Here is a 26,006-nt window from a genome sequence, read left to right on the forward strand (position 1 = left end):
GAGGGGAGGGGAGGGAGGAAGGAAGGAAGAAAGAAATGGAAGGATAAACCAAAAACTAAAAATAAAAAATCTACTCAAACAGAAAGGGAGGACTAGGTAAACAAATGGGCCAGAGATAAAAGTCATACTTTATAAAAATTCTCCGCTTTGTATATTTTGCTTTGGAGCCATGTAAATATTTTAAAGTAGAAAACAGGAAAATATTTTATGCAATTTCCACAACTAGAAAACCAAGTGCAACAAATGAACCTAACCATGGATCTGTATACTAGCATAACTGTTACATATAAAAATTATTCCAAGTACTTTAAAAGATGGTAACTTGTATCTAGTGGATATACCCTCAAAATAGTAAGAGCTCAGTGTAAAACTGTTGTCACCAACTATATAATTGGTAGTAGTGTTTATACTGAGACTGTTTTGTATTCCTTTTTTGAAATAAAGCAAATGAACCATTATTTTGTGTCATTAGGAACCAGAATTTTCAGTAAGAAGATACAGATAGAAGATTAAATAAAAACACTATAGTCCTAAATTTAATGAGAATGAATTTGTAAAAATATTCATGTGTATTTCACAGCTCTGAAAAGCCTACAATAATGAGCATCACTAGAGCCCAGATTATAATCTCTGCACTATTTCTGTTTTTGTTTTGTTTTGTTTTCAGTCAGTGTTTGTTAACAAAGCTTCCCTAAAAAATTGGCTGATGCCAACTCTGAGGAAGAATTCTTACAAGAAGAGTGCAGAGTATCGTATCATACTACACTAGAAAGCACAGTTACTATTCCCATCTATTAGGTTTATATTGAAAAGATTTAGAAGTCAATGCAAAGAAGTCCCTCCAATGGCCAAACAACTTGAGCGCCAGTGAAAAATAATAACTTCAATGAACTGAAACATATACAACTGTTAAAATGCATTCGTAGTGATACCCAAAGTGGGGGAAGAAAAACAATTATTCTTTCGGTCTGTAGGATTCCTGGGAACCAATTCACTATTTAAAAACTAGCAAATAATTAAACATTTATTCTTCTTTTCTGATAAAAACTGTATCTAGCTAATATGAATGAAGAAATAGAATATGGCTATTCTGCAACTCCCACTGAAAAAAAAAAAAGACCTAGAAAACAATCAACAATGATTGCTAAAATCACAGAGAGGAAATGAGACTTTATGTACTACTATCACAACACTAGCTATGAAATATTCCTTCAAAAAAGAACAGAAATGAGGAAGAGAAGGTGAGAGAGCTGAATCTAATTAAATAAACCTTTGTCACTACCAATTTACAAGAAATATAGGGAACAGAGATAAATGTTAAACACCACCATGAAAATGCCACCAGCAAAATCCACGGGAATTCAAGACAAATCACCCAGTGAGGCCAAGAGGGAGAAATGGCTGTTTGGAAGGTGGCTTAAGAGATCTATCAATTACAATGTAGATGACCCTCATTTGTATGCTCATTAAAACAAATCATTTTAAAAGCATATTTATGAGACACCAGGGAAGCTATTAACACTGACTACATATTTGATGATAAAGAATTTTCTAGAGATTAAAACACAAACACATTATCATTAGAGTTCTTCTATTTCAGAGATAGCTAATAAAACATTTACAGTTGAAATTATACGTCTGAATTTGCTTCCAAAATAATCTGTGAGGCAAAAGGTGGAGAAAGGCAATGGGGAATGAGAGAGTTCCCTCTTCAAAAGAGAGAGGCAATGCTGACCCTGGGTGATGGGTAAATGAGAGTTCACTACTCTACTTGTCTTTCCATTGCTTAAAATTGTGCATAATGAAAAGTTAAAAAACAAAAACAAAAACAAAAAACCATACCCACTCTAGAGCTTGTCAGAGAGCTAAGCATTCAACAAGATCGATACACCAGGCTGTGTGGAGCTCTACTTCTCTACTTGTTGTGCTTGATGTTACGCTACCAACTGCCAAAGCCACTCCGGTGTATCAATCACAAGACTGAATTAATTTATCTCTTGCAAAGTGTTGACACAGCAGTAACATATTTCATTAAAAAAACTTGTAAGTTTCCCCACCCAAAAATTCAAGGAAATTTATTTTTGCATATCACTATGAAGGCTGCCCTGAAATGTCCTTTAAGTGCATGTTCCTATTACCTAGCACAAAGTTTTAGGCATAAAGCTCTACTATTTGGTGAACTGACACAGGACAGGATATAGAGTTGCAGGAAAAAATGCTGATTATAAAGCAGCAAATATAATATGATCCACTTAATATACCACATGTGTACATATGTATAACTGCATGAAGAACAATCTACAAGACATACCAAACTACAAACAAGTGTAGTGTCTAAACTAATGGAATGTCAGGAGCCTTTATTTTTCTTGAGACCCTCTGGGACTTTCTCACTTTTCTTTCTTTTTTTTTTTTTTTGAGATGGAGTTTCGCTCTCCTTGCCTAGGCTGGAATGCAATGGCGTAATCTCGGCTCACCCCAACCTCTGCCCCCTGGGTTCAAGCGATTCTCCTGCCTCGGCCTCCAGAGTAGGTGGGATTACAGGCGTGCGCCAGCATGCCTGGCTAATTTTGTATTTTTAGTAGAGACGGGATTTCTACATGTTGGTCAGGTTGGTCTCGAACTCCCGACCTCAGGTGATCTGTCTGCCTCGGCCTCCCAAAGTGCTGAGATTACAGGTATGAGCAACCGTGCCTGGCCTACTTTCTCACTTTTCTAAAAATATAACATATTGACCAATTAAAATATATTTTAAGCACAACAAATAGGGCTAAGAAATCTTTGCTATTAAGAGATACTTAACAATTTGTAATGTATATGAAAAGTATCATGTAAAAAAAGTTATTAAATGCTCTACCTAAATAAGTTCTGTAAAACAAAATTCAAAAATTCCACCTATGTCTGCAACTATACAATATGACTCTAATAACATTTCGTAAGTCATGTTCCACAAAACATTGTAGTTCTTCAAGAAGTTACAGAGACATCTTTAAAAAAAGAGAGACTATGGCCAAAGTATTTGGGAAACAGGTATTAAGTTAAAAACTATTACCAATTGATTTCAAAGCCCACATTCTGATAAGAATGATTTACACAACTGAATTTGAATATCCAGTGAGAGACAGAAGTTTCTATTTTGTGTACTCTTTAGGTAGAAATGAGGAACCGGGTGGCTTACTTCACTTCTTTAAGGCTCCATTTCTGTTAGAAGAGTGTGACTCTTTTCCAAGGTTGTCCCATGGTCTGAACATGATGCGGCACAGATAGTAAAAGTGGCTGATACCATCCAGCCCAAGCTTGTCCAACCCCCAGTTCATGGGCCACATGCGGCCCAGGAAGGCTTTGAATGTGGCCCCACACAAATTCGTAAATTTTCTTAAAACATTATGATTTGTTTTGTTTTTTGTTTGTTTTTTTCAGCCATCAGCTATTGTTAGTGTATTTTATGTGTGGCCCATGACAATCTGTCATCTTCCAATATGGTCCAGAGAAGCCAGAAGATTGGACACCCCTGCTCTAGCCACTGCATCAGCAGCCCTAGAATGGCTAGAAGAAGAGTGCACATCCCTTCATTTTGAGCAAAGAATTTGAACTGGAATTGCTCAGTCTTTGCACATTTCCAGATGATGCAACATCTAACTGACGTGGCTTTTGATAAACTGCATACATTTCACCGATCAACACATTGGGAGAGAAGGGAGGAGAGGAAAAGGTGGTGAGAAGGAGGAACCCACAAGCACTGCTAGTTAGTCTCCTCTTGTTTATGAGAAGGGAGATCTCAGAAGAGCTGACAAATTGCAGACTGATAAGACAAATCCATAAATGGCATCCCCTACAATGACAATGCATATGTATTCCCGAAGGGTGAACTTCAATGTACTACTTGTCACTCCACAACAATTTGCCAAGTACCTAATTATGTGCAAAACACTGTTCTGTTTTAATGGCTTACATATTTTCATTTGCTACATTAGAACCAGCTGACTCCCACCTGTTTCTAAACGCGGACCACGCCTCCCAGCATGAATACATTTCTTTCATAGCCTTGGATACGGCCTCTGCAACCTCAAGTAAAACACCATAATTACTTTCTTTTCCTAAAATTACTCCTCTAGTCTGCCATACCACCCTGAATGCACCCAGTCTCATCTAAAATTACTCCTCTAGCATTTGTAATCTGCTCAAGTATATAGGTTTCCATTAAGAACATAGGATTAAAACCTCTAGGAAGAATTCCTGAAACATCAAAGGAATGATAGTATGATATTGTGATTTTTGATAAAATAAATGTATTTGGTCTTTGTTTCCTGGCACAAATCTCCTAAAACCCTTGAATCTCCCAAGTAATACAGGCATACCTCCTTTTATTGTACTTCACATACACTGCAGTTTTACAAATTGAGGGCTTATGGCAACTCTGCATCAAACAAATCTTGTGGCACCATTTTTCCAACAGCATGTGCTCAATTCGTGTCTCCAAGCAGCATTTTGGTAATTCTCACAATATTTCAAACTTTTAAATTACTATTATTATTATGTCTGGCATGGTGACCCGTAGATAGTAATCTCTGAAATTACTACTGTAATTGTTCTGGGGTACACCAACCATGCCCATATAAGACAGTGAACTTAAGTGATAAGTAGTGTGTATGTCTGGACTACTACTGGAAGAAGATGACATCTAAAACTTTCATAGCTAGCGAGAAGTCAATGCCTGGCTTCAAATCTTCCAAAGACAGCCTGATTCTCTTGTCAGGGACTAATGCAACTGGTGACTTTATGTTGAAGCCAATGCTGATTTACCATTTAAAAAATATTATGGCACTTAAAAATTATGCTAAACGGGACAAGTGCAGTGGCTCACACCTGTAATCCCAGCATTTTGGAAGGCCAAGGTGGGCAGATCACTTGAGGCCAGGAGTTCGAGACTAGCCTGGCCAACACGGTGAAACCTCATCTCTACTAAAAATACAAAAAAATTAGCTGGGTGTGGTAATGCATGCTTGTAACCCCACCTACTCAGCAGGCTGAGGCACAATCACTTGAATTCAGAAGGCTGAGGTTGCAGTGACCTGAGATCGCACCACTGCACACCAGTCTGGGCGGTACAGCGAGACTCTGTCTTTGGGGGGGGAATAAAAAAAGCTAATGTACCCTGCCTGTGCTCCATAATCGGAACAACAAAGCCTGGATGTCAGCAGAGAAAGGTTTACTGAATATTTTAAGCCTACTGTTGAGACATATTGCTCAGAAAAAGAGATTCCTTTCCAAATATCACTGCTCATTGTCAATGCACCTGGTAACCCAAAATCTCCAGTAGAGACGTACAAAGAGATGGATGTTGTTTCATGCCTGCTAACACAGCATTCATTCTGTAGCCCATGGATCAGGGGTAATTTAGAATTTCAAGCCTTATTATTTAAAAACTGTCTTTCATAGGCCTACAGCTGCCACAGATAGTGATTCCTCTGATAAATCTGGGCAAAGTATACTGAAAACCTTCTGGATTACCATTCTCAATGCCACTGAGAACATTCATGATTCATGGAGAGAGGTCAAAATATCAACATTTAGCAGGAGTCTGGAAAAAGTTGACTCCAACCCTCAAAGAAGACTCTGAGGGGTTCAGGTGTATGATGGGGGAAGAAACTGCAGATGTGGTGGAAAGAGCAAGAGAACTAGAATTGGAAGTGGAGCCTGAAGATGTGACTGAATTGCTGCAATGGCATGATCAAACTTGATCAGGAGTTGCTTCTTACGATGAGCAGAGGAAGTGATTTCTTGAGATGAAATGTATTTATGGTGAAGATACTGTGAACACTGTCGAAGACAATAAAAAAATTTAGAATATTACATAAACTTAGTTTATAAAGCAACAGCAAAAGTTCTGTGGGTAAAATGCTATCAAAGAGCACTGCATGCTACAGAGACATCTTTTGGGAAAGGACGAGTAAATCCATGAGGCAAACTTCGTTGTTCTTATTTTAAGCAATCATCACACTCACCCCAACCATTGGGAACCACCACCCTGATCAGTCAGCAGCCATCAACATCCAGGCAAGGCCTTCCACCAGCAAAAGATTAACACTCCCTGAAGGCTCAGACGATCATTAGCATTTTTTGGCAACAAAGTATTTTTAAACTAAGGTATATGTATATTTTTTAGACATAATGCTGTTACACACTTAATAGACTATAGTAAGGTATAAACATAACTTGTATATGCACTAGGAAACTAAAAAAATGTGTGACTAGCTTTATTGCAATATTCCCTTATTGTGGTGGTCTGGAACCTGTTTGTGTCTTTTTGTATAATGAGGTAACAAATGGGTGGGGGTCCTGGATAGTCTCAAGATCAAGGCTGATTGCCAGAGAAACCCCAAACAAGTAAAATAGAGGGCTGAGACTTTCAGCCTCATTTTCCAACCTCTAAGGAATGGAGAAAGGCTGAATGTTGAGTCGATCACCAATGGCCAATGATGAACATCAGTCATGCCTACATAATGAAACCTTCATAAAAAAAAAACAGAAGGACAGGGTTTGGAGAGATTCCAAATAGCTGAACACATGGAGGAACCTGGAGGGTTGGCACACTGGAGAAGGGAAGGAAGCTCTGAGCCCCTTTCCACATGTCTTGCCCTATTCATCTTTTCCATCTGCTCTTCATCAGTATCCTTTGTAATATCCTTTATAATAAGTAAGTAAAGTGTTTCCCTGAGTTCGGTGAACTACTCTAGCAAATTAATTGAACCTGAGGAGGGACTTGCAAAAAAACACATTTACAGCTGGTCAGTCAAAAGCACAAGTCATCACTGGGGCTTGCAACTGGCATCTGAAGTGGAGACAGTCTTACGGGACTAAGCCCTCAACCTGTGGTATGTGACATCATTCCCAGTTTTGAATTGAATTAGAGGACATCCAGATGGTGTTTCCTGGAGATTTGTTTGGTTTGTGGGGAGAAACCCTCACAGCATCTGGTGTCAGAAGTATACTGAGTGGTGTGTATGAAATGGTAGTCAAAGTTTATAATACTCAATATTCAAGTTGTTCTAATATGTCTGAAGTTATCACTCTTAGAAATGGTTTATAATTAGAAAATAATGTACAACAGCATAGAACTCAGACTTCAGTTTCTTTGTTTTTTTTTCTCCCAAGACAGAGTCTCGTTCTGTAGCCCAAGCTGGAGTGCACTGGCACATAATCACAGCTCACTGTTGATTCAACTCCTAGGCTCAAGCATCCCCCCACCTCAGCCTACCTAGCAGCTGTGACTACAGGTGCACACCACCAAACCTGGCTGATTTCTTTTTAAGTTTTATTGTAGAGATGAGGGTCTCACTATGTTTCCAGGTTGGTCTTCAACTCCTGGGATCCTCCTGCCTCAGCCTCCCAAAGTGCTGAGATTACAGGTGTGAGCCACTGCACCCAGCCTAGTTTCAAATTTCACTGCCACATTTTGGCGTGTGACCTTTGGCAAATTACTCAACTTCCCCGAAGCTTTGGTCTCTTCATTTACAAAATAGGAATAATAAAACTTAGCCAAAACAGACAAGAAGTTCGTAATAGTTTTCAAGCCCTGGTTCTGTGATCTTAACCAGTACCATTCCACTGGGTATTTATGCACTAAATCAATGCTGTTGAGCCCATCGATAATGCTGAAATAACAATCCAAGAAAATGAAAATTAAAGTGGCATATTAACTTATTTGCTTAAAACCAGCAGCTTAGAGTAATATAGTACTATCTTCCCCAAGCATTAGAAGTACACAGCGTTTACAATTCTCTTTATTTACCAAACCTTTTCGGGGAACATGAGGGAAGGTGCACCTAAGCCTTTCATTTATTACCTGAACTAGTCACTCCTTCCACAGATATTTTTTCAAGGCCTGCACTCTGTGCCAGGTACTCACCAAACACCAAGGAAATTAATACTCCATAAAACAGCCATGCTAGGTTCTCACTGAGTTTACCAGTGTAGGGAAGGATTCAGACCAGCACGCAACATTCCCATCATAACATTTTTTGTTAAAAGTAAAACAGGCAATCAGTAAATTAAGATTTTTTAGCTTTCTAAGTGTGTATAGATATACATATATCTATACACACGTTATATATACACATACATATATATATACACACACACATCTATATATATGGAAAACTGTAGAAAAGTTTAAAGCAAACGGCTTTTTCTCTTGAACTCCTGAAATACATCTCAATGAGCTATCTTTATTACTTACATCAATACTTCTTTTTGTTTCCATCTCTTTTCATGTTCTTTACCAAATGGCCAAGCATTCCATTCTGACTTTACTTTTATTATAAACACTTATAAGAATGCAACAGTATAATCACACAATTACAAGCTCTAATGCTCACTGTCTGTGAGGGCTTGAAAGAATGAGCAAGGTGAGTGGAGGGCCATTACCACAGAATTCACAGAAACTCAGAAGGGGGGAAAAGGGGTTTCGTTAACTGGCTGACAGAATAGCTTAACTGATGAAGATATAGTAACCTTTTTGTACAGATTTATATATCTGTCAGCTGTCAAGACTTCATTCACTGTCCATAGGCAATTAAACTAGTATTACTTAACGCCCGCATAATCCTAAGTTGAAACATGAGAACCAAAACTTTATAGCAACATTCATTTGAAAAGATTATCACTCAACTGATTCGAAATACACACACATTTTTTTAAGATTCTAATAAAAAAATTTAATACATCTAAAAATGCTCAAGAACTCACAGACTCCCATGAAAGTATCTTTCAACACAGCTGACAAAGAATACATTATAAGATTTTTAAATAATCAATATTATGAGAACTTTTTGCCCAAATTTCTTGGCTACTAAATCACTGATGAGGAGCAAAAATGAATGAGACCCAGTCAGCTTATGTGAGGGCTTAAAAAGACATGAGGCGGAAGGCTCAGAAAACAAGTTTATCAGATACCCTGTGGGTCTGGTGTTCATTCCGTAAGTTCCACAAAGCGATTCAGTGGACATGGTCGAACACAGCTAACCACGTACTCTTCCTAGATAGCCCTTTCAAGTTAATGGAAATAAAGGAAGAAAGGAAGGAAGAAAAAGAGAGACAGACAGACAGAAAGACAGACAGACCAAACCTTCCTAAAACACTTTTAATCTTTGGCCATCAAAACTTACTTTTTTAAATCCGCCAATTTTTACAAGAATATAAATTCAAAACTATCCTACCTCACAGTATTGCTGGATAAAACAAACTAGGTTAATAACATCTTCCTAATAATATTTAGATAGTTGGGTCTTTACTAGTTAAACCAGCAAAAGAAGAAATGGCAGGAGAAAAAAACCCACAGAAATAGAAACAAAATACTTTAAAATGTAAAATCAACACAAAATGTGGATGAAACCCACAATGTATCTCACATGGCTAGTGACCGCCTTCCTTTCAATCGAGTTCTGTCTTCTAACTCTCCCAGTGATGTGACATACATACAAAGTTATCTGACCATTCTTACTTAAATCTCATCAAAAGAAGTATTTCAGATTTTTCAAACTTTTAGTTATATACTTTTACACACATTACAGTCTGACTAATTTCCAAAATGGCAGCTTCCCAAAAGTAAATAACAAAGGAAGGTAACATGATGAACTGATATTTTAATTTGCTAAGTAAAAAAATGATAATGAACAAGGGGAAACTGCGAGGCGTGGTGGCTCATGCCTATAATCCCAGGCCTTTGGGAGGCTGAGGCGGGTGGATCATGACGTCATGAGTTCGAGACCAGACTGACCAACATGGTGAAACTCCATCTCTACTAAAAATATAAAAATTAGCTGGGCATGGTGGCGGGCACCTGTAATCCCAGCTACTCAGGAGGCTGAGGCAGGAGAATCACTTGAACCCAGAAGGTGGAGGCTGCAGTGAGCCTAGACTGCACCACTGCACTCCAGCCTGGGCGACAGAGCGAGACTCCGTCTCAAAAATAACAAACAAAAAAGAAAAACAAGGGAAAATAATGACAACACCTTTAAAAAGTTTTAAAAGTTCCTGACATGGAACATAGTGGGTTTGTTTGTTCGTTTTTGAGACGGAGTTTTACTCCTATCGCCCAGGCTGGAGTGCAGTGGCACGATCTGCAACCTCTGCCTCCTGGGTTCAAGCGATTCTCCTGCCTCAGCCTCCTGAGTAGCTGAGATTATAGGCACCTGCCACTACACCCAACTAATTTTTGTATTTTTTTAGTAAAGACAGGGTTTCACCATGTTGGCTAGGCTGGTCTCAAACTCCTGACCTCAGACGATCCGCCTGCCCTGGCCTCCCAAAGTGCTGGGACAGGCATGAGCCACCGTGTCCGGCCTGGAATATAGTGTTTTAAGCACAAAAAAATCTGGAAATTTTATTATTGAGATGTAAAAGTATAGTAAGTTACTCACATAAAGACTCAGGCCATTTTCAAGGACTTACCTTTTTTTTATCCCTCATTGAGCCTTTGCCTCGGACCATGATTTTACATCCGGTTTCTGCTTCAAGTTGTTTGGCTGTAAGTCCTCTAGGTCCAAGGATTCTCCCAACAAAATTAAACTGAAAAAACAAAAAGGGTCACAATATATTATTCACTTGCTGGAACTTACAGCTCTTAAAATATAAAGTATATCTACATTTACTTACTCAAGTTAAATGTCTTTTTAATACTAAGTTGAAATAAAATCTACAGCTCTTATGAATTTCTTGCTAAGTCTCAGATTTAATTACAATAGCTCATCGTTTAGCATTACATTTTCACAAGTATTAACACAAACTATGAACTGGGAACAGTATACAGCTAGAACAGGTACAACTGTCCATCAACATATAACCTAAAACAGACAGTATTAAAGAGTTTGACAAAATATTAGATGCCAGCCAAGAATGCAAGTCCCTTCCACAAAATGTCCAACTTCTCTTTGTAATGACAGTGTTGAAGAAATTGTTAGGGACTGCCCTTTCTACCAAAATCCTTGGGGGAAAGTCCTCTTTGATTTACCTAAGAAAAATTATACTTTCTCCAAAGCAACTGTTCAGAAATACGTTACCGAAAATTATGGGTTGGCTATGCTAAATGTGTCTTAAGAGTACATATTCCTTTCTACCTTTAACTGATAAGAAACCTAAACTCTGAATAGCACTAAATAGGACAGTGATATCAATAATTGTATAAATAAAAAATTGTACAATAAAAAAATAAAAAATTACCATCCCTCAACAGAAATTCCTAGTATTCATATATACAAGTTATTTCTTTAAGGCCAATAGGAAAAATGAGCTAAATCGTGAAAAGTAAATTTTCCTCATTTGCATGTCATCTGCATAAAAGACCAAAATATAAGAGTTTGCTATCAGCTCCACAAAATTCCACCGGTGGTTTTCATTTATTTATTCAATCAAATAGGACTGATTCTTATGTATATGGTCTCCTATTTTTTCTGGCATTTATCCAACTGTTAGTATATCATTACATAAAAGTAACATGCTAGAAAACCCACTGCCATCAGGGCTTTAGAAGCTGGGTACTTCTGGTATCTTCTGTACTCCACTGGCTCTTATTTTGCATTGCCATACCTTAGAAACACGATTCTCAAATGAAAGGTGGTAGGTAGTATGCTTATATCATTTGAAGAAAGTCTCCGAGGGGATTTTCATACATCTTCTTTCACCCTATGTTGAGACTCACAGACTGATCTATAAGCAGTTAATTTAGCTCTTCAAGATCCTAGATTCTGAAATCTGCTAATAGCTCTTTATATTCAAAGAAAGTCCCTTATCTTTGCCCAGTGCTTCAGTATATAATAATTTTACCTCTTTACCCAACCTAAACCCCCACTATGATCCATTTTAACAAAGGACTTCCAATTTAGAAACTCATCAACTTAACCTCCCCACATCTTCAATTTAAATAAACTCAAGTAGTATATACTACAGTAATGCGCTTAAACTCTGAAAGCACACAGATTCTAGCTGGTATCCAAGCTCAAATACGAAAATAGTAATTAGGAATCTGAAAACTGACCTGGCGCAGCGGCTCACGCCTGTAATCCCAACACTTTGGGAGGCCGAGGCGGGTGGATCACTTTAGGTCAGGCGTTCAAGACCAGCCTGACCAACATGGTGAAACCCCATCTCCACTAAAAATACAAAAATTAGCCGGGTTTGGTGGTGCATGCCTGTAATTCCAGCTACTTGGGTGGCCGAGGCATGAGAATCGCTTGAACCCAGGAGGCGGAGGTTGCTGCGAGCTGAAATCATGCCACTGCACTCCAGCCTAGGTGACAAAGCGGGACTGTCTCCAAAAAAGAAAAAGGGGGGGGGGATCTGAAAATCACATCAAATAAGCCTCAATTACAGAATGGGGACAATACTATCTGATAGAGCTACAGTGATGGCATGTACAGATATGTGTGTGTATAGCAACACAATACATACACAAGGTCCATTAAAAAGTGTGCCATATAGTTGACAAGAGCCTACCAAGTCTAACGCAAATCCTTTTCTTAAAACCTCACGCTTTTACTCTTAATTAAGCTTGGAATGTCATTTCTAGAAGGAGGTGTGATCAATAGCAAATTTTGCCCTATAGAACTCCAGAGAGACTTGATGCTCAGAGACTTGAGTTTTGCAGAAAACAAGAATGAAAAGGTGGAACTAATACATAGAACAAGCGACCATCACTGCGCCCATAGAACACCAAAAGCCAGGCTTCTGACTTTAGTTTTTTCTCTAGAAAAATTGAAATAACCCATGAAAAGAATTCTGTGTTCCATTATATGGCTTCCATCTCAAAGACTAGCACTTTAGGTGGTCACCCCAAATTAAGGTTGGCAGTGGACAGCTCTGTTCTTGAACACAAGCTCCTAATTCATATTTTCATTGTTTCACACTTAAACAACGTTCACCAAAGGTTCGTGAAGGGCTCTATCATAAGAGAGACAGGACAAGATAAAGAAGCAGGACAAGAGACTGATCCTGGAGAAAAAAAAGACTACAGGACAAAGATGATTTAAAAAAAAAAAAAAAAATTTTCGTATGTAGTGTTAAATTATTTTCTAAAATGGTTGTACATAATTTTATCCCTCCATATAGTATAAAAATTTCTTTTGATCCACTTCCTTTCCAATATTTATCATCAGTGTTTTTATACGTTAACCATTCTAGTGTATGTATTAAATGTTTCAATTAGCATTCCTCTGACTACTAATGAAGCTAAGCATTTTTTCATATTTGTTGGTCATTTGGATAAGCATTTTTCTGAAGGACATTTGAAGTTTCCTGTATTTTTCTATTGTGTTATCTTTTCTTTACTGATTTCTACTTTGGGGCTACACAGGTGGCAGGTATTTTTCCCATCTGTGGCTTGTCTGCTCCCTCTTTAATGGTGTCTTATGATGACTGAAAGTTTTTAATTTTAATGTAGTTCAAATTTTCAACCTTATCTTCATGGTTAGTGTTTTGTGTCCTGTTTAAAAGAAGTTTCTCCCCACCCTAAGGTCACCAAGATACCCTCTGGTGTTATCTTCTAGAAGCTTTATTGTTAAGTCTTTCGAATTTACATCTACAGTGTACCAGGAATTGATGGCTGTGCATGAGATAATTTTCTTTTTTTTCTCTCACATGAATATCCAAATGTTATTAAATATCTGAATGTTACTGAATACAAATGTTATTGAAAAGACTAGCCGTTTCCAATTGCTCCACGGTGTCATTGCTGTCATAAATATTGATCTACACAATCGTCCCTTGGTATCCAGGGTGGGGGGGATTGGTTACAGGTCCCCACACAAATACCAAAATCCACAGATGCTCAACTCCCTTATATAAAATGGTGTCATATTTGCATATAACCTATGCACAACCTCCAATACAATTTATATCATCTTCACATCACTCAAAATATCTAATACAATGTAAATACTATGTAAATCACTGTTTTGCTGCATTGCTTAGGAAATAATGACAAAAAAAAATTGTACATTTCAGTACAAATGCAACCAGTTGAAATATTTCCCCTAAATATTTTGATCCTAGGTTGGTTAACCTGAGGATACAAAGAGCTGACAGTACTTAGGTCTGTTTTGGAGCTCTCTAGTTTATTCCACTTATTTATCTTTGCTTTAATATCACACTGTATTAATTATGGTAAATTTTATGGTACACCAAGTTCTTCCCTCTTGCTGTTCCTCAAGAGTGTCTTAGCTATTCCTGGCCCTTTACATTTTCACATATTTTAGAACAAGTTGGTCAATTTCTAAAATAATACTTGCAAGAATTTTCACTGAGATCATATTATATTATAGACTCTTCAAAACCATGAACATTGTACAATTTCTCCATTTGGTTAGGTTATCTCTCATCTCTCTCAGTAACGTCAAGTTTATTTTTGTTTAGGCTGAAGTGCAAGTGGCACAATCATAGCTCATTGTAGCCTTGAATTCTTGGCCTCAAGCAATCCTCCCACCTCAGCCTCACCATGCCTGGCTTTTTTTATTTTTTTATTTTTTAACTTTTTTGTAGACTTCGGGTCTCGCTATGTTGCCCAGGCTGATCTCAAACCCCTGGACTCAAGCCATCCTCACCCCAATCCCACCCCAGTGCCTAAGCCTTCCAAAGAGGTAGGATTACAGGCTGGAGACACCATGTCCAGTCTCCAAAATGTAGAGTTTTTTTGTGCCTTTACTTGTTTTTACTTTTGTTGTTGTTAGATTCATTCCTAGAAATTCACAGGGCTTTTTCTGCTATTGTATGTCATAATTTTAAGTTTTCATTTTCTGTTTCTGGTATATGAACATATAATTGGTTTTTGTTTTCTATCAACCTTATAACCAGCATTTCTTCATTACTGACTCTCATGAATTTTTTGTAGATTCTTTTGGATGCTAAACAATTACATCACAAATAATGACAGTTATCTATTTCTTTTCCTTTCCTATCATATATTTTTATTTCTTTTTCTTGCTATCCTTACAGTACTGGTCAGCATACCTTGAGTTCAAAGCCAAATAAAAGTGTATCATCCTCGATCTGTTCTAAATTTCAAGACTAAAGGTTTCAACAGTTCACCATAAAGTTTAAAGTAATCTTAAACTTTTTGAAGATACACTTTATCACATTAAAATTCCCTTCTACTTCTTAGTTTGCTAAGAGTTTTCAACTACAAGTGGATATCTAAATTTATCATTTTTCACTATCTATTAAAACAACAATATTTCTCCTTAATTCTGTTATTGCAGTGGATTTCAACTAATTGTCAAATGTTAAACCAATGTAAAGCAAACTCAAGCAAATTGTTTCCTGTCATTTTGGTGATTTTTTTTTTTTTTTTAAAGAAATGTCCATTCATAAATAGAACTGGCCTGTAATTTCTCTTTCTCGTGTCTCAGGTTTTGGTATCAAAGTTATTCTGGTCACAAAACATGTTGGAATGTATTCCTTCTTTTTCTACTCTCCAGATAAGCTTGTATACGGCTATTATTTCTTCGTTAAATAATGAATAAAATTCACTGGTGAAGCTACTTGAGCCTAGAGATTTCTCTATAGAAGGTTTTAAATTATGGATTCAGATTTTCTACTCCTTCGTATGTCAATTTTTAAGTTGTGTCCATTTTGTCTAAATTTCCAAATTTGTTGATTTAAAGTAGATATCTAATTTAATTATTTTTAATACCTATTAAGATCGGAAATGATGCCCCATTTTTTTATTCTTGACTGGTTACCTCTATCTTCCTTTTTTCTTGATTAGTCTTCAAAAGTGTTTTAAAAGAACCTGCTTTTGTTGACTGAGGTAGACTGATTTCAAAAATGGCCACAATTCTCTGCCCCTCATTGTATCCATGCCATCTGCAAAGGGAATCTGCACCTCCTCCCACCTCCTGAATCTAGGCTAGGCTAGCATTGTGACTTGCTTTAGCCAATACAATGTAATGGTAAGAATGATATGCCTCAGTGTCAGTCTTAAGTGGTTCTACTCTCTTAAGAGCCCCCTTCCCCCATGTAAACAAGCCTGGACTAAAATTTGTTGGGGAATGAAAGACAGTGACCCAGTCATCATCAATATCTGCACCAGGCAACTCTCAGAAGAGAACCACCTGGCTGACCTTACAGCTGACTGAAAGAAGGACTCAGGAGCTCAACAAGTGGTTTAAGTTTCTGGAGTAATTTATTATAATAAAGAGATAGCTAGCTGAAATACTGAATAATTTCATTCTGTGTTTATCTTTAATTGATTTCTACTCTTCATTAATTACTTCCTTCCTTCTACTTCCTTCGTTTAATCTGCTGTTCTTTCTCCAAATTTTTCAAATGAATATTTTGCTTATTGTATTCCTTCTTTTCTAACATAAACATCTAAAGCTTTACATATACCTCTAAGCTGGTTTTAGTTGTATCCCACAAATTCAGATAGGGAGCAGTTTCATTTTCATTCAAAGTCAAGGTAATCTGGCATCTACTACATATTTAAATATATTATTCTCATTTCAACATATAATAATTTCCTGGTTATATTTTTTGACTTCTAGCTTTCTACAGTGTAATCAGCAAACATATTACATGTAATAGCCATCCTTAATATTTGTTCAAACTTGCTTTTCAGCATAGTACATGGTCAATTTTTGTAAATATTCCATAGGTGCTTAAAAAGAATGCGAAGTCTGGTGTGATTAAATTTTATCTGTTTCGCCTTTTACTTCTAATTTTGCTGTATATGTGTAAAGGCTATTACAACCAACCCTTAAACAAGAGGTCTGAACTATGTGGGTCTACTTACACAGATTTTTTTTCCATAAATATTACATCATGTATGACACCCCTCCCACCTCCACCACTTCTTCTGCCTCTGCCACCCTTGCGACAGTAAGACCAAACCTGAATCTTCCTCCTCTTCCTCAGCCTACTCAATGTAAAGACCACCAGGATGAAGACCTTCATGGTGATCTACTTCTGCTTAATGAATAACAAATATATTTTTTCTTCCTTATGATTTCTTAAAAACATTTTCTTCTCTATGGCTTGTTTTACTGTAAGAATACAGTGTTAATATATGTAACGTACAAAATGTGTTGATCAACTGTTTATGTTATCAGTAAGGCTTCCAGTCGACAGCAGACTATCAGTAGTTAAGTCTGGAGGTAGTTAAAAGTTATACGTGGAATTTTTTACTGCAAAGGGAGTCAGTTCCCCTCACCCCTATGTTGTTTAAGGGTTAAGTGTGTATCTTCCTGTCATTATGAAGTGGCCTTCTTTATCTCTAGAGATGCCTTTTGCCATTAAGCTTACACTGATACTAATACAGAATTTTTTGTTAATTTTTCTTATGTGTCTTTTCTTGATCCTATCTATTACTTTCAAACTTTTGTTATCCTTATTTTAAACAGGACTCCTGTAAAAATCATCTAAATGAGTTGCTTATTCACTGAACCTTAACAGAACAACCCACTTATACTACATGGTTTACTAAATCTTTTTACTAAGTGTTTTCTATGTACTCTACTTCTTTTCTTTTTCTTTCTTGCCTCTTTTTCCTGGATGTGGGCAGAGGGAAGGTTGCATAGGAATGTATTTTCTTGGTTCTTTTCTTCTATTAGTTTGGAAGTTATATGCTTGTTCACCCTAGTATTTACAACATGCTTCCTTGACTTACCAAACATTAATGTGCACCTGTACTTTTACCCTTTTCCCATATAAATACAAGGACCTCAGAAAGTGTAATATTTATTCTCAATCCAGTTTATATGCCTTTGTTTTTCAAATTCTATATATTTTAAACTCAACAGGCCATTATTTTCACTTTGTACAAATATGCATTTAGGTTTATCAACATATTTTACTTTTTGTTGCTCTTTATTTCTTTATGCATCTTCAACTTTTCAAAGTCATCATTCTTCTGCCTGAAAAACAACCTTTGGCATTTCCTTTAGTGAACGTCTTCTAGTAATGAACTCCCTCTATTTTTCCTTATTTGAAAATGTCTTATTTTTGAAGGGCATCTTAAAGGTTTATACACCGTCTCCTGGATTCATTCCACTGTTATTAACAGAAGTGAACCAAGTCTTCCCATTGCTCCTTTGAAGGTGATCTTTTCTCTCTTCTAGCTGCTTTAAGATTTCCTCATCATTACTTTTCAGTAGTTTTATTATGATATGCCAAGGTGTGGTTTCCTTTATCATGTTTATCAGTAAGTATGATAAATAGAAAGAAAACCACAGTTTCACAAATCTGTGACTTTCTTTCTTTCTTTCTTTGGTTTTATAGTTCTGAAACACACTTCCCTCAAACTCTGCTTCTGTCCCATTCCATGTCTCCTCTTCTTCTAATACCACAACTACATATATTAAATTTTCTCACTATATTCCTTTTACTTTTCACACTCCCTTCTACTTTTTTCCATCCCTCTGCATCTCCATGCTGAAAATTTTCTTCTGAGCTATCTTCCAGTTTACTAATTCTCTCTTCAAATGCTTCCAATCTTCTGTTAAACCTACCTGTTAATAGTAGGTAAATAATTTTCTGGCTTAGTTTTTCTCTTATAGCTTCCATTTCTCTTCCTTTTCTTCTGTCTCCTTCCACACTGAAAACTTACAGATCTTACAAAGTCTGGGTCTGAAATTCTAAAATCTAGAGTCTCCGTGGATTTGTTTCTATTGTTTTTCAGATTGTTTCTTCAGATTTTTGTTAATGTCATCTTGTCTCCTTGTGTGCTTAGTTATTTTCTAGTGTGTGTCAGACAATACACTTACTAAATAGCTTATAAAAATAATATAAGGCCAAAGACAATAATATCTTCCTCCAGGGAAGATACGTATCAGCTTCTGCCAGGCACCTATTACAAGCAACCCAGGATCAATGCAATTTCACTTACTGAGATAGACAATTTTGAGCTGAGATATTGTCTCTGTGAGTACCTGCAACCTCCTGGTTCATTCTTACTCCTAAAGTACATATCCATCAGTGTCCCTACCCCCAAGCAAAGACTAGGCTGGGCATGGCAACAGAAATTCACATAGACAAATTATAGACTCCAAACGCTGTCCCCCAAAGCTCAGCCTTTCATCTGCCCTCTCCAGATTCTGCAAACATGCTCAGCTGAAAAAGAGATCCCCTAAAACAGGCTTATATCCTTGATCATCTCACCTCCTGAAGACCCTGAACTAGTAATTCTTCACAATCTTGCTGGGTCTCTGATGTGTTCAGTTTTTTGTTTTTTGTTTTTCCCTATTCTATCCTATTTTTACTAGAATTGCTCAGCTGGTCTGCATTACCTTGTCAGTCCTTAACAAACACAAGTCTACTGGCACTTTTTGAGCAGTTGCTTTTTAATCTAAAGAGGTCTAGAACTGACATAAGGTAGTATGGTGTAACAATGTGTTGAAATGAGGATCTGAAGAAAAGGAAAAAAAAACATAACAGAAAAATCTATCAACATGCCTGGTCTTATGTTCACCTCCAATAAGCTCTTCCTACTTTTCTACAACATCATCACTTAACACCAGTTTATGTAAGTCACAGATTCCATCAAATTTCACTTCCCCGCTCCTCCAAACAACCTGGACAGAGATAACAATCTTTACATCCTATCACTCACCCACTTTGTTTTTCAGTAAAACAGAGAACAGCCTTTCATTTTCAAATTCAATTCAACAAAACATTTACTTAAAGCTTATTATGTGGCAAGGAGTGAAGTAAACGTGAAAGATTGAGAATAAAGAAACTCTGCTCTCAAGAAGTCTGTGAAAATGCCTGTACTGTATTTGTTACCCTGGCTATTTCTTTAAATAAGTAACCTTGCCAGCCACTCTTCAATAATAGTAGTACTCTATACAGATCTTGTTCCAAATTGTCACATACTAGATACACATCATATACTTCACATATGGCCCAAAAATGTCTGGAAAAATGCATTATGAACAGAGATACTTTAGTATACATAACTAATATGTAACTGGTTTCGACCTGTACCCTTTGTGAAGCCAGTTGTCCTACACTCTGTGACCACATACAGAGCCCTGTTTGGCGTACCTCACCGTTTTCATGTCTTAAACCTCCTTGGCTGGAACCACATCAAGATCACATAGAAAAGGGCTTCTACCATAGCTACTTAATCCTCACAATTATTTACTAAATTAAAAATGTTTGTAAAACAGTTACAATCACAGCATTAAATCTGTGACACAAAATTTTACTAACCTTAAAAATGAAACAATCACTACTGCCCCAAGAAACAGCTCAAGGATGTTAAGTTGCACGCCATCAGGACTCTAGTACAGCTGAAATTGTCAAGGTCATCCTTCTCAAAATGTTGTAAGTAGAGAATGAAAAAAAAAAAACAACTAATCATAGCAGCTGCTTTGTCTACTGCAACCAATTTCCAAGTTAATATCGTTTGCCTTGCATTAAAATTCATTCTGCGTTGATTTATCACGCCAGTTCTGCAGCTTCATTCAATTAAAACAATGTCACAACACTTTCAAAGAAAATCATTTCAAACAGCCTGAGCTAAGTGCAACTTTCAAGGCCAAAACAAGGGAAAGAAAAAGGGGGAAAAAAGATGTTCATTAACCCTACTGTTTAAATACAGACCTTCTCTGTGGCTCACCAATTATATTTCTGCCAAGTGGCATGTTAATTTACAAAGAATAGGTTTACCAACAATTATGTCTAATGTTATTCATTGCTGCTCACACTTCATTTTAAATGGAAATGATAGATTTTTCCCAATGACAAAATGTAAAGCATTACAGAAAACCCTTCCATTAACCTTTTTAAAATTTCATAAACTCCTACGACACATTATCAAAATAGATAATAAAAAATGGATTTCCAAAAGCACCTCAAGTAAAACACTTCTAAGAACTCATAAAGTGTAATCTCTGCCTAAAATGTGGGGGCGATGGGAAAGACCAAGATTTCATTTTAAAAATGCACTTTTTTGGATTGCTTTTTGCACAAGAGATTGATAATCTGTTTTTAAATATTGTGTCTAGTTCTAATTTCTAGGGTGATTTTAGTTAGATGCCTTACACATCTTCCATTATATCATACAAGCAACACACTGGGTATGAAACAAATGCATTCACAGAAGCGTATATGTATATTTGTCAAAGTCTTTCACTTAGCAGAAGACAAAAAAAGGACCACACCCAATCTAGTCAACACTAGTGGACCTATCTAATACAAGTATGTGAGATGAGAGAAGAGGTGTGGCTATATATTAACAGCACAACTGTTTTTAATTAAAAATACAGAATGAATACAGATGCTCCTTGACTTACAATGGAGTTAAGTCCCAATAAACCCACCATTGAGTTGAAAGTGCAGTTTTAAATTTATGATATTTTCAATTCCAATGGTTTTATCTGGAGATGGCCCCACCATAAATTGAGAAGCATACTGAAAACATATCACTTTCGAACCATTGTAAACAATCCTAAGGCAGACCCCTGTAAGTTGGGGGCTATATATCAAAATGTCTTGTGTTTTGAGGGAAAGTGAGCATCTTATGCCTTGCTACCTTCATATTAATTCTCATAAATTAATAAGTGGCCAAATATATCTCCTGGAGAAATAGCTAATTTATAAAATGTAATTAACACTACAGGAAACATTTGGCAAAACCTTTCACATACTGGGCCTTTATAAACATTTTTGTTCATGGCACACATGGCACATGTTATGTACAAGTGCTGTGTAAGAAAAGGTTTCTTACAAGGCTATGTAAAAACAAAACAAAAATTTAAAACTGCATACTTCCATGCTGAAATAGAAAGTGGAAATAACAAGTGTTTTGTTTTTATTACTGACTCTGTCCTTTGGGATTTATCCTGAGAACAGCCAGTCAGGCTTATTATATGAGAAATTTCTAAACATATGAGTTCCAGTGCTGCATACAACTTACAATTCAGTGACTGAATCCCTCCCTCCAGCTTTACTGAGATATAATGAACAAGGTTTAACTTGTGATGATTTACTATGGGTATACATTGTGAAATGGTTACCACAATCAAGCTGATTAACACATCCATCACCCACACAGCTACTGTGCTCAGACATGCACATGCACACGCACGCGTGTGTCATGTTAAGCACCTTTTCATAAGCCTTTTGGACATCTGTATATTTTCTTTTGAAAAAATGTCTATTCAAGTTATTTGTCTATTTTTAAATTGGGTTATGTGATTTTCTTTTTTGTTTTGCTGTTTTGGGCTGAGTCAATATTCTGATATCTTTTGGATATTAAACCCTTATCAGATACAAGGTTTGCAGATACAAGGTTTGTTTTGAGATGCAGTTTCGCTCTTGTCACCCAGGCTGGAGTGCAGTGACACGATCTCGGCTCACTGCACCCACCGTCTCCCAGGCTCAAGCGATTCTCCTGCCTCAGCCTTCCAAGTAGCTGGTATTACAGGCCTGGGCCACCATACCCAGCTGACTTTTTTGTATTTTTTGTAGAGACGGGGTTTCGCCATGTTGGCCAGGCTGGTCTCGAACTCCTGACCTCAGGTGATCCGCCCGCTTCGGCCTCCCAAAGTTCTGGGATTACAGGCATGAACCACCATACCTGACCTCTTAATCTCTTTTTTGAATAGTTTGTTGTTACTGTATAGACAGAACACTGATTTTTGCATGTTGATTTTTATATCCCAGAACTTAACTAATTGAACAGATTTTCTGATGATGTCTTGGGTTTTTCTATATACAAGATTATGCCATTGCAAACAGAGACAATTTTACTCCTTCCTTTATGATTTAGGTGTCTTTTACTTTTTTTTTTTTTGAGACAGTCTTGCTCTGTTGCCCTGGCTGGAGTGCAATGGTACAATCTCAGCTCACTGCAACCTCCACCTCTTGGACTCAAGTGATTCTCCTGCCTCAGCCTCCTGAGTAAGCTGGGATTACAGGCATGCATCACCATGCCCAGCTAATTTTTGTATTTTTTAGTAGAGACAGGGTTTCATGTCGGCCAGGCTGGTATCCAACTCTTGACCTCAATGATCTGCCCACCTCAGCCTCCCAAAGTGCTGGGAATCAGAGGCATGAGCCACCACTCCTGGCTGCCTCTATTTTTTTTCCCTTGGCCTAACTGCTCTGGCTAGCAACTTACTATATTTAATGGAAGAGGCAAGGGTGGGCATCCATGTCTGCTTCCCGATCTTAGAGGAAAAGCTTTCCAGCTTTTCACCATTAAGTATGATGTTAGCTGTGGGCTTGTGACACATAGCCTTTATTATGTTGAGGCATAGTGCTTCTACACCTTATTTGGTTTATCGTGAAAGGATGCTACATTTTGTCAAATGCCTTTTCTGCATCTTTTAAGATGATCTTATGGGTTTTATCTTTCATTCTGTTAATTTGGTGTAGGCTCAGTTAATGATTTGCATATGTTGAACCATTTTTACATTCAGGGGGGAAATCTCACTTGATCATGGTGTATGCTCCTTTTAATGTGCTATTCAATGCAGTTTGCTAGTATTTTGTTGAGGATTTTTGCATCTGTTCATCAAGGATACTGGCCTATAACTTTATTTTCTTATAATGTCCTTATTTGGCTTTGGTTAAGGGTAATGCCGGCCTCATAAAATGAACCTGGCAAGTGTTCTCTCCTGCTCAGTTTTTTGGAAGTTTGAGAAGCATTGGTGGTAATTCGTCTTTAAATGTTCGGGGGAATTTGACAGTGAAGCCATCAGCTCTTGGGCTTTTATTTGTTGGGAGGTTTTCACTTAATGATTCAATCTCCTTACTCATTATGGAGCTGTTCAGATTTTTTGTTCCTTCATCATGTGGTCCTGATAGGTTGTATGTTTTAGGAATTTATCCATTTCTTCTAGTTTACTCAATTTGTTGGCATGTATTTATGCACAGTAGTCTTTTATGATCTTATTATTTCTATGGTATCAGTTGTAATGTCTCCTCCTTCATTTATTTTGACTTTTTTTTCTCTTGGTTAGTCCAGCTAAAGGTTTGTCAATTTTGTTTACCTTTTCAAAAACCAACTCTCAGTTTTGTTGACCTTTTCAGTTGTATTCCTGGCCTCTATTTCATTTATTTCTGCTCTGATCTTTATTATTTCAATCCTTCTGTTTAAGCCTCTGGTACCCACTATTTCCAGGTAGTTTCCCACCCATTAAAAAAAAAAAAAACCCAGGAAATTTTTACTGTGAGAATGAAAACTATGTAATTTCACTACGCAGTTTCTTCTATGGACTATGTATTCTGTGAGATATCATAGATTTAAAAAAAATAAAACACTAAGAGCGAGTTTCTGACTTCAGGAACGACCTGCATGAGTCATGCAGATCACTGCATACCATGTGATAAGAGCTTAAGAGGTGGGTACAAAGTGTTCTAAGGGGAACCAACTGCCTGTAGGAGTCAAAGCACACACACACATAGCAAAAGGAGCACTAGAGCTCAATATTGTGGGATGAGGGAGAGCTGGGCATGTTTGGTGGGAAGGAAGAAATAAGAAAGAGGTGTCACAGAGAAGAAAAATTAAAAGTACCTGCCATTTTTACAGAAGAGTGAATTGCTTAGGTGGCTGGAAAACATGGGTAGCAGCAAATAAAGCTTGAAAAGTAGTTTGGTATCTTTTAAAAGGCCTTGTGCATTGGACCTCATACTCTCACAAATACTGTCTTTTGCTCTTGTCATAAAACACTTGTTGGCTTGTATTGCCTTTGTAATGTTATTAATTGGTTAAATAATCTTTTTTCTAATTGTTACTTAGCATCTGGAGTGACAATCTAGCTTCTTCATTTGAATTTGTTTTGAATGGTTTCAGCTTATTATCCAGTTATATCAGTACTCAAAGAATGATACACTGTAATTTAGGATATCCAAATTCGCATACCACAGATTTCAAATTTTGGTTTTAACTGGTTATTAATTTTTCCCCTTTGCTGCTGGTGTCAAATGGAAGTATCACGAGTGCAAGGACTACGTCATTCAACATTTCTTAGGCGTTGAGTATGCTGCAGTTATGTTTTGAGTGTTGAAGTATGAGCCAACTTCTGGCCTGGGTATTTTACATGCATTAAGTCACTTAATCCTCAAAACAACACTGTACGGTGCTTACCACTACCACCTACATCTAATACATGAGAGGTAACATCAGTAGCCCAAATCCTAGAACACCTAGATTGATTCTTCTAGAGTTCAGACACTTAATAAATACAGCCTCTCTTCTAAAGACCTTAACATATACCCTGATAACAACAAAAATTCATGGTTTTCTCATTATTGTTAATCTTTCAAAATGTTTAGTACTCAGTTTATAGAAACTCTATTCAAATCCAAGTTTACTTTCAGAATTAGTCCAGTTGTGTTTTTATAATTTCTTCCCCAACTACATACATACCAAACATATCATTACTATATCATTTCAGATCATCACATCTCGGTTTCTCGATATTTTCGTATCTTTTGCTGATTGTCACCACTTTTAACAATTATCACATATATCTTTATTCTCAATGAATGGCAATACCAGCAAGGCCCTTCCCTCATTCTTAGCCTTCATATGTGAAAGATAAAGAAATTTTAAGATTCTCCCTATTTAATCTGTGCTCTTCATTTCAACTGCCACTGCCTGAGTTCAAGCTCTCATTATTCCATACCTGGATTGTGGCTATATCAGTACCATGAGAGCAATCATGTCTTTTCACATTCCTGTGCCCTGTTACCTAGCATGGAACACACACTAACATTTCTAGGGTGAAGAAATGATGCTAAGATTTTGCTGGTTTATATTCAGATATCCTTTTTAGTGTTCAAGTTCTAATTACTTTTCAAATTTTAAGAGGTTTGTTTTAATCTGTCCTTAACATGGCAAATTTATACTATTTATATACTATCTTAAAAGTACAAAGGAAAGAAACTATCAAAACAATCATTGTTCTGTAACCCCAAACAACACAGCATTGAAGTTTTCAAAGTCAATCAATTCCCTACCAGATAATAAAGAAAATATTTAACAATATGAAACAAGGAGATGCTCA

At 36.9% G+C, this 26,006-nt stretch overlaps 1 protein-coding gene across 5 annotated transcripts in view; it reads right to left on the bottom strand.

The window, feature by feature from the left end:
* The window catches only part of QKI (QKI, KH domain containing, RNA binding), a 167,222-nt gene that overhangs the window by 94,678 nt on the left and 46,538 nt on the right, over positions 1-26,006 (bottom strand). For all 5 annotated transcript variants that reach the window (XM_011934970.1, XM_011934969.1, XM_011934973.1 and 2 more), the window contains exon 3: positions 10,453-10,569. In XM_011934970.1, the coding sequence (XP_011790360.1) occupies positions 10,453-10,569 (117 nt within the window). The remainder of the gene's footprint in view (positions 1-10,452; positions 10,570-26,006) is intronic.

The sequence above is a fragment of the Colobus angolensis genome, unplaced genomic scaffold, assembly GCF_000951035.1.
Source record: "Colobus angolensis palliatus isolate OR3802 unplaced genomic scaffold, Cang.pa_1.0 Scaffold14, whole genome shotgun sequence".
NCBI lineage: Eukaryota > Metazoa > Chordata > Mammalia > Primates > Cercopithecidae > Colobus > Colobus angolensis.